The following is a 10,312-nucleotide window of genomic DNA, read 5'->3' on the forward strand; positions in this document are numbered from 1 at the left end:
ATCCCCATACAAAACAACTTCTCTGTCTTTGAATGCTCTTACAAGAACGTGGGTCTCCTCGGCTGTGAACCGCTTCTGGCGTGCGCCTGGTAAATCCGTCATAATAATAGCAGCCCGCCATGGAACTTGCGCCCTTGCGTTTAAAGGGAATGTTGGCTAGCGTTCTGATTGGTTTATTTGACGTTACGCCCAAACCACACCTATGAATAAAATATGATTAACCATCTTTTATTTGTGCAAGATGGCGCCGTTGTTTGTGGCATGCCGTCTGTTGTCCTCCTTCTCACTTTTTAAATCTGTGATTTTATGTTTGTTTTTATGTTTGTCATTATTGACCTTGGACTGCAATATGTTGCTCGTATATGATCGTCAAACATTACTAAACATTCGCATGGCTATTGTTTCTACTGATGTTGACATTGAAGAATCCTGTCGGTTTTCCCCACCTGTATACCAGTACCTCTCTGTACAGCGTTGGCATCCTGTTGAGACTACTTGGAAGCGACGGCGTCGGAGAAAACGTGGAAAGCGGGGTGGTTTCGCTGTTCGATTGAAGTCTATTGTGCGGTCCTCAGCGGAGTGTGTTGGTCCTGTGTTAGCCTGTGAGCGCCGCTTTGTCAGTGACTTTGCATGGTCTTTTCCCTCTCATCGGTGGCTTCGACCCGTTGTAGGATCCTCCTCGATCGACATCATCTCTCCCAGTTTCCGACGTCGTGGGGTGAACCAGTGCAACCTACGCTTGCCAACTCGAAAAACACAGTTGGAGGTAGCTGCACCGTCACTAAAAGTGGCTTTGATTAACGCCCGCTCAGTGGTGAACAAGACATTTTTAATAAATAATTTCTTCACGACGCAGGACCTGGATATTTTATTTATTACTGAGACATGGATTAAACCGGATGAGTTAAATCCTTTCACGGAGCTAGCCCCGCATGATTGTTCTTTCCTAAACTCACCGCGGCTATCTGGTCGTGGAGGGGGACTAGCATCACTGTTTAAAAAACAATATCCTTGCCGTGGTCTGACAACTAGCCCTTGCCGTACATTTGAAGTGCAACTGGTGCAACCTACATCAACTCACTCTCAGGTATTTGTTTTGATTTATCGCCCCCCTCAGCCAAACAAGGATTTTTTAAATGAATTTGCTGAGTTTGTGGGGGATCTTGTTACCAGATATGACAGAATTTTAATCTTGGGTGATTTTAACATTCATGTATGCTGTGATCAGCCACTTTCTAAAGAGTTTCTGAATATCATTGCCTCATTTGATCTGGATCAATGGGTGTCTGGTCACACTCATATTCAGGGACACACTTTGGATTTAATCTTGTCGCGTGGCCTACAAGTATCAGACATTAGCATCAGTAATACTGCTATGTCGGACCACTTTCCGATTCTGTTCTCCCTGCCTCTTAAGGCTGCTAAACATAAACTACAGACATGCTCACGGACAACTAGAATTTTTAATGAATGTGCTAAGGATGACTTTGTGGCATTATATCCCGGTCTACATATGAACCAAGCCACGGTTCCATCAATAAACTCATTAGATGCTGATGAACATTTGAAGCTTTTTAATTCTATCTGCTCCGATGTTTTAAATGTTGTTGCTCCAATCAGGGTAAAGAAAAACAAACCTACTCATGCCTCCAAACCGTGGTTAAATGATAATGTTCGTTCACTTAGACAAACCTGTAGAAGAGCTGAACGCAAGTGGGCTAAGGACAGACTACAAGTTTCCTATGAAATTTTAAAAGATTCCCTAGCTGCTTTTCAGCAGGCTGCGAAAGCTGCTAAAAATCATTATTTTTCTGAGTTGATTCTGAAAAACAGTAATAGGCCAAATGTTTTATTCTCAATAATTGATTCTGCTCTTAATCCTATAACTAATCAGTTTCCGGAAATTTCTGACTCTCTCTGCGAAGAATTCGCGACTCATTTTAATGAGAAGATCTCATTGATCAGATCTCAAATGCCTCTGTCTCTTTACCAGCCACCTGAAGTGCCCTTGTTCTCTTCTACATGGTCTGTCTTTGAACCTGTTTCTCTTGATTCTCTGATTAAGATTGTTTCAACCTTAAAAACTACCAGTTGCTTTCAGGATGTGATTCCTACTATATTTTTTAAGCAGGTTTTCTGTGTTGTAGGGTCTGACTTGTTGTCTATTATTAACAAGTGTTTAGACACTGGCGCTGTTCCTAACAGCCTGAAACATGCCTCGGTTTTGCCTAAACTTAAAAAGTCTAGTTTGGATACCACAACTTTAAGTAACTACCGCCCAATTTCAAATCTCCCTTTTATATCTAAAATTTTAGAAAAAGTGGTTCTGAGCCAACTCCAGTCTTTTTTAAATGATGGTAATATTAACGAGAAATTCCAATCTGGTTTTAAATCACGTCATAGTACGGAATCTGCACTCTTACGAGTCATGAATGATATCTTGTCCACCACTGACACAGGGCAATTTGTTGCATTGGTCTTGTTAGACCTTAGCTCCGCTTTTGATCTGGTTGATCACAATATTTTAATCTCTCGTCTCGAATCATGTATAGGCTTAAGGGGTACAGTTCTTGAATGGTTCCGCTCATACTTGTCTAACAGAAGCTTTTCTGTCCGCATTGGGCAACAGAGCTCATCCAAAAAGCAACTTGGATTTGGAGTTCCACAGGGCTCAATTCTTGGGCCAGAACTTTTCAAGCTGTATATGTTACCCCTGGGTTCAATTTTATCTAATCATGGGGTTTCATTTCACCTATATGCTGACGACACCCAAATTTACTTGCCTCTGAAGCGTGATGACATGTCTGCTTTAAAACCATTATTGGACTGTCTGGATGAACTTAAAAAATGGCTATCGAGCAATTTTTTAAGTTTAAATGAAAGCAAGACTGAAATTATTTTGTTTGGCCCAAATGATCGTGGTACGCATGCAGTTAACCTTCATTCACTATCATCAAACAGCACTAACTGTGTTCGGAACCTGGGAGTCTGGATTGACAACAACATTAAATTTGAAAAGCAGATAAGTGCTGTAGTAAAGTCCTGTTTCTTCCATCTCCGTTTATTAGCTAAGGTTAAGCCTTTTCTGCCTGGCAAGCACTTTGAGATAGCCATGCATGCATTCGTTACATCCAGATTGGACTACTGTAACTCCTTATATATCGGTATTTCTCAGAAATACATAAACCGCCTCCAAGCAGTCCAAAATGCAGCTGCTCGACTCCTCAAAGGTAAACGAAAATTTGACCATATTACACCTGTTCTGATCTCGCTTCATTGGCTACCGGTTAAATTTCGAATAGACTATAAAGTTTTACTTTTTGTTTTTAAGTCTCTACAAAACCAAGCTCCCCAGTACTTATCTGAACTGATCCATCCAGTCCCCCAGCCAAGATCACTTAGATCAGGTGATTCCAACTTACTATCTGTCCCTCAAACCAGGCTCAAAAATAGAGGTGACCGTGCTTTTGGAGTCTACGGACCGAAGCTATGGAATAGCCTACCTTTACACATCAGATCTGCCCAAACCCTGACACTTTTTAAAACTTCCTTAAAAACGTTCTTCTTCTCAAAAGCTTTTAATATTCCTTGATGTTCCTTTTTGATGTCCTGTGTTTCTCTCGTGTTGTATTTTTATTCCTTGCCTTGTTAAGCACTTTGGTCAACGTAAGTTGTTTTTAAAACGTGCTATACAAATAAAATTGTATTGTATAATTGTATAATAATGAACTTACTTCAGACCAACCTCTTATTGATTTGCGCCCAGAGCAAGAGTTATTTCTCACGCCGGGAAAATAGCAACAGTGTGTGTTAGTTTATTTAAAACATTATTTAATAGTATTTAAAGGTGCAGTGTGTAGATTTTAGCGGCATCTAGTGGTGAGGTTGTGAATTGCACCCCCCCTTCGTAGCACATACAATTAGCTGTAATTATGCAGCTGGTTGCCAGTAACTTACTGTAAAAGATAAAGACGGAAAATGTTTCATGTTCATTTAACTTTGAACAAACTGTTGTTAGTAAATAACATAAATGTAAAATCTACAGTAAGTTACTGGCAACCAGCTGCCAGTAATACTGTAATTTATACAGACATTTTTTACAGTGTAGAGAAGCTACGGTAGCCATCACAGGAAAAACATGTCATCATCTGAAACAACGTAGTGACAAATGCGCTCTGTAGAGCAGTTTGTCCATTTAGGGCTATGTGGAAACATGATGCCGCAAAAGGGCGACTTCCATGTAAGTAGACCCGCGTTGTATGTAGATAAAAACGGCTCATTCTAGGGTAATAAAAACATAACAGTTCATTATTTAAGGTCTTTATACACCACTGAAAACATTGTTATCTATTTATATTGCATTGCTGTCAAAAGATCCCTCTAAAATGTACACCCTGCACCTTTAATAGTCGTAGTAATTTTGTGTAATTTTGTAAAGTTCAGGTTTCAGGTTCCCAGCATTTACGTGCTTTGATAGTGAGAGTAAATGTAGAAATATTGTGTTACATTATGCATTTCTATTAATGTTAATGTTCTGTACTTAAGAGAGTTTCTGTTATGTTGTTGACTCTGAACATTATCTTACATGCTGTTTCAATCAGAAGGCACAAAATGCTAAGACTGGTTGTCTTTTGCAACCTGACAAGTGGTGTTCATTTAAAAAGTTTGAGTGCTTTTAGTACTTTTGTGTGAACCAGTGATTGAATCAAATTTTAAAAAAACTTAATTATTCTTAATAACTTCTAGTTTTAACTCAATGTTCTTAGTACATCCAATTCGATATAGTTTGCTGTAAGTTGTCTTAATTTTTTTTGTTGAGTCCAAGCAATATTTTTGCAATATCTGTGCTGTGCACTTTTTGCCAAGCTTGCATTTTCAGGTTGAGTTTGATTGTTTTGCTGTGCATAATGCAAGATATATGCTCTGACAGTTTAGACTCTGTCACTGGTTAATCTTGCCTGTAGCGCAGTGCATCTTGGGTTATTGAATTCACAGGAGTTATTTTTTAACAAAGGGTCACCTTGTGGATTTTGCTTCTATTGTCTAAAGACTTCAAAGTTCACAATCTTCTTCTGAATTTGCATTTTGTGTTTGTCGAAACGTGCATACGCTGCTGGTGCTCGTAACAGTACTTTAACTTTTAAACTTTTTAATTACATTGTGTTCTTACATTCTCACGCGTCTCAGGTACAGTAGCATCAGATACCACGTGCAACAATTATTTGTAACTCTGTTCACAGCATAGCAAAGACTTTGTAAGCAATAATTAACTAGGAAAAACATTCACAGAAAACTATTCTCACTCAAAAATCACACAGTTTTAAGCCTAGGATGAATGGCATGAAAGGTCTTGGACAGTGGGAAAATGAAAACTTGAGGTGACTTTGCTTTGCATTGAATCACATGTTCTGCTCTTCCAGTGAAGGTGATCAAGAGAAGAATCTGGTTAGATGGCTTACCGATTATCAAGAAATACTTAACAAATCAAAGTGTAGCTTCAAACTAATTTGATAGTCAATGACCAGCATCTTAACTAACGGACCTTAAAGGGATATTTTACTGACAAATTTAAATTCTGTCATCATTTACTTCCTCTCATGTTGCTTCAGTCCTGTATAAGTTTCTTTGTTTTGCTAAACACAAATGAAGATATTCTAAATAATAATAATAATAATTAGTTACATTTATATAGCGCTTTTCCAGTGCTCAAAGCGCTTTACATATGAATGGGGGAATCTCCTCAACCACCACCAATGTGCAGCATCCACCTGGATGATGCGACGGCAGCCATATTGCGCCAGAACGCTCACCACACACCAGCTTATTAGTGGAGACTAATAAATAATGTTAATAACTAGATATGGGGCACCACCCAGAAAAAAATGAACTTTTTGGTTTAGTAAAATATGTTAGATTAACCATTCATAATTTCCACATAGTAATATTAAAATTAAGTAAAATTATAAATTAATACACAATTAATTTATGTTCAACATGTCTAGATAAAAGATAGTCCTAAGTCAATTTTAATCAAAAACCTTAGCATGATCAAGTCTGCTTAAAAAAAATCTTCATTTATTTAACTTTTAATTGTAAAATCCCTTAAACTAACAAATTCAAGTGAAATCAACTTAAAATTCTCAGTACATGTTGTAAGGAATACCCACAATCCTTTGTGCCTGATTATTTTGATTATTTAAGCTTCATCACAGAATAAAAACTGATAAGAACTTTCACTACTTAAATATTTGTTAATAAAATGTCATATTTAATAACCTTAACTTTGATTGGATATTTCTTGAAATAAAAACTTATGCAATTGTTTATATCACTGAATATGTAAATATGCTGTTCTTGTTGCATTTACACAATGTGAACGGCACTTTAAAGTAACCCAAAAGTCCATACAAGTATGTAAAAGAAAATAACAAACAGTAAATTCAATCTACCTTAAAACAGTAAATCCGATTTATTAAATATTTTTAGGACATGAATGCTTCTGCATTTTTAAAAAGTTATAGACTTTACCTAAATGATTAAAATAAATCTAACGTCTAAAATAAAAATAATTAAGTCACATTTATTTAATTCTTTAACAAATGTTTTAGGTATTATTAAGTAGATTTTATTTGATGTTGGTAGGTAATTTGTACTTGAAAAAGCAATACATTTTAGTTAATAAAATCCTCGTAATAATTTGCAATAAATTAAAAAAAGTTATTTTTTCCCCAGTGTATCCATTTCCATAGTAACATATTATTATTCTTATGGAAGTCATTGGTGCCCCACATCTGCTTGGTTATAAATATCCTTTAAAATATCTTCCTTTGTATTCACCAGAACATAGAAATGTATAAAGGTTTGTAGCAGCTTGAGGGTGAGTAAATGATGACAGAACTTTTTTTTTACTGAACTATCCCTTTAAGACCCCTCTGAACCTTAGAGTCGAGTCACAGATCTGAATACTTTCCAGTTTCATCAGACTTCTTTCTCTCTGTTCCAGGTGAGTGGTGCTACCAGAGCCAGTTCTCATCCAATCACACATGTAAAGGTAAAAACACGATGAATGGAATTTGCATAGTCATCCACGTGCATTACTGAAGCAAAGTTTCTCCTAACTGAATGTAAACTTCTGATAAGAAAGTGGTTTGGAAAAACAAGCCTTTTTTCATTCTTGGTCTATTATTGTTTAATGTGTTCAGAGCCTTCTAACTGGTACCAACTTTATCCAATGTGCGGAGGCCAGAGTCAGTCACCCATCAACATTGACACACGCAAAGCAAAATATGAGTCTAAACTGACCAGCTTCATTTTCGAAGGTCATAAGGATGCCATCAATATCTCAGTGGAAAATCATGAACACTCAGGTGGATGTGATTTTTTTTTTTTTTATTCAATCCATTCAAATGAATTTACTTTATCCAACTCTAAAATAGAGTGCCGTAAGGATGATGTATTTATGTAAGCTAACCCGGTTAGCGGGACACAAAAAGCCCATTCATTTTTTCCATAGACTCTGTGTTTAACAAACATTTATGACACACATTTTGTCTTACAAGATAATCTTCACAGATTCTTCACAGACAACTTTCATTAATTTTTAAGTCAAAATGTACCTTTTTATATTTTTACATTTACACTTTAAAATTTGTCAACAGAATGACGATCAATAACAATATTTACGTCTTCACAGTTCACTTCTCACTTCCTTCATCTGTGAGGGTCCATGGCGGTGGTCTTACAGCCACATACAAAGCCGTTCAATTCCATCTACACTGGGGTGACGACAAGGAGCCGGGATCAGAGCACACCGTGAATGGGAGACGCTATCCTGTGGAGGTTTGAAGCCCATATTGTGATCAAGATCTTGAGATAGACACATCAATCATATTGCTTTATATTTATTATGTAAGTAATACTGATTATTTTTTGTGCTTTTTACCCAGCTCCACATTGTTCACATTAAAGAGCAGTACAGCACCATGAAGGAAGCGAAGAATGACTCAACAGGGGTTGCAGTCCTTGCCTTCTTTTTTGAGGTACCTCTGCCACATGTCATCTTTTTTGTGTGATACTTTTAAAGAAAAAAGTTGAACTTGAAAACTCTTGATGGACTAGGCAAATAATAGTCGACACTTTAAGCAAATTAAGCAAATGCTTTTATTCAAAGCAGCTTAGTGCTTTCTAGATATTTAAACACTTGTTGGTATTCAAAAGTTGGTTAATGAATGCTAAAAATAAATGTTTGCAAATTTTAGGCAATAGGTGGCATTTTGAAGATGCTAAAATACCACAAGTGCATATATAATACCAAAATTTTGTCTTCAGTTGTCTTCAGAGCAGAACAAACACCTTGATAAAGTTATAGAGGCTTTAGGAAGAGTTCGATATGAAGGTGAGCACTACTTTAAAATAATTAAGTGATATATGTTTTGTTTGAAGTCCAATGCAATGGCAATTCGTACGTATTTTACGAGGTGGCTAGCCAGCAAGCAATTCTGGGTCAGTGCTCCTGTGACGCTGGGGTTAGGGGCAGGGTTTCATTATTGTTTTTTTTTAATGATAATCATACGTTTTTGTACTAGCCCACTCATAAAATATGTATATGAAATTAGGCTGGCAAGTCTTTTTTTCTTTAACAAACTAAGTGTGTTTTATTGTCCGATCTGATAAAACAGGGAACCACAGTGCAATAGTAGGATTTAGACTGGCTGACATCGTCCCGGAACCCGGTAAGCTGGGTTACTATCGATACTCGGGCTCTTTGACCACACCTGGGTGTGACCAGATCGTCGTGTGGACTGTGTTCAATCAAACCCTGCACATTTCCCAAAAACAGGTACACAAGACTGATATCTATTTCACCATGAATAGTGTATTTACTACTTAAGATTTTTTTATTTGTTAACTTGAAATGTATGATACAGTTATAGGTCAGTATACATATCTGATATTATTTTTCTGTTTCAGCTGGCATCATTGACTCAACAGGTGATATTCGAGACAGGTAAACCCGTGACTGGAATATTCCGTCCCTTGCAGAATCTGAATGAACGAACAGTGTACACGTCTATGAAAAATCACGGCGTGTGTGTCCTGCCAGGTCTAATCACCCTTTTCCTCTGCTTCTTTTGTGCTTTTGGACAACAAAGGTGTTTTTACTAAATGTTAAAGAAACACAATGAGTATATTTAAACTGTTTGTGCTAATACAGCATGTTCTGTGTAACACTATTTTATTGAAAGAACACTGAGGAACAAACAACAGCTGAACAGTATGTTGGAATGGGGATATCAAATAGTGAGGTCAACATAAATTTGAAATGATTTTTACTTTCGTAAAGGTGTAATGTGGGACTTTTAGCGGCATCTAGTGGTGAGATTGTGAATTGCAACCAACAGCTCAGTCCACCACAGGACAAACACGTCATCATCTGAGACAACATAGTGACAAAATGCGCTCTATAGAGTAGTTTGTCCGTTTAGGGCTACACATGACGGCAACTTCCAAGTAAGGGGACCCCTGGTGTATGTAGATAAAAACGTCTCATTCTAACGTAATAAAACAACACAGTTCATTATGTAAGGCCTTTCTACACCATTGATAATATAGTAATGTAGATTATATTGCATTTCTGTCAAGAGATCCTCCTTAAAGTCCCACATTGCTCCTTTAATGTATGTTCTGGGTCTTGTAAATAATTAATTATTGTTCATTATATTTAAAGGTGCACTGTGTAGATTTTAGCATCAGTCCACCACTAACAAATGGCGTTGTCTGAGACAACATAAGCTGGTTCCCAATTCACCTATGCTATTATTTACTATAATTTATTTAATTCCTTAATTTTTTGTAGCACAACTAAACTCACTGTGAGTTGTGGGTAATATCAGCTGTTTGAGTGTCCATCAATCTATCGAATTTTCACCTAGAACAGCAGACCATCCGGGAACCTTAAAGTTACTCATTTCAGCATACAGTAGTATGATTTGGGACATACCAATTCTAATTTCAAATACTATTTAGGATGGATAGTATGCAAATTGGGACATAGGGATGAAACGCAGTTTGTAGAGCAGTTTTTCTGTTTAGGGCTAATTTACAAACATGATTGCGCAAAATTGCAACTTTTATGTAAGGGGACCCACAGTCTATGTGGATTAAAATGGCTCATTCTAATGTAATAAAAACAATACAATACAGTTCATTATTTAAGGTCTTTATACACCACTGAAACATAGTTATCTATATATTATATTGCATTTCTGTCAAGAGATCCTTCTAAAATTTGCACATTGCAATTTGAAAACAA

The 10,312-nt window shown here is 36.8% G+C and overlaps 1 protein-coding gene across 1 annotated transcript; it reads left to right on the forward strand.

Annotated features, from left to right (window-relative positions):
- Positions 1-391: 391 nt before the first annotated feature.
- ca4c (carbonic anhydrase IV c) lies at positions 392-9,821 on the forward strand. Its single transcript, XM_065287757.1, is given in 9 exon segments — positions 392-777; positions 6,974-7,001; positions 7,003-7,051; positions 7,203-7,367; positions 7,694-7,839; positions 7,947-8,039; positions 8,329-8,395; positions 8,679-8,839; positions 8,971-9,821. Coding segments are annotated over 9 exon segments (1,290 nt in total). The 3' UTR covers positions 9,166-9,821.
- The last annotated feature ends 491 nt before the right edge of the window (positions 9,822-10,312 follow it).

This window comes from Paramisgurnus dabryanus, chromosome 18 (assembly GCF_030506205.2).
Source record: "Paramisgurnus dabryanus chromosome 18, PD_genome_1.1, whole genome shotgun sequence".
Lineage (NCBI taxonomy): Eukaryota > Metazoa > Chordata > Actinopteri > Cypriniformes > Cobitidae > Paramisgurnus > Paramisgurnus dabryanus.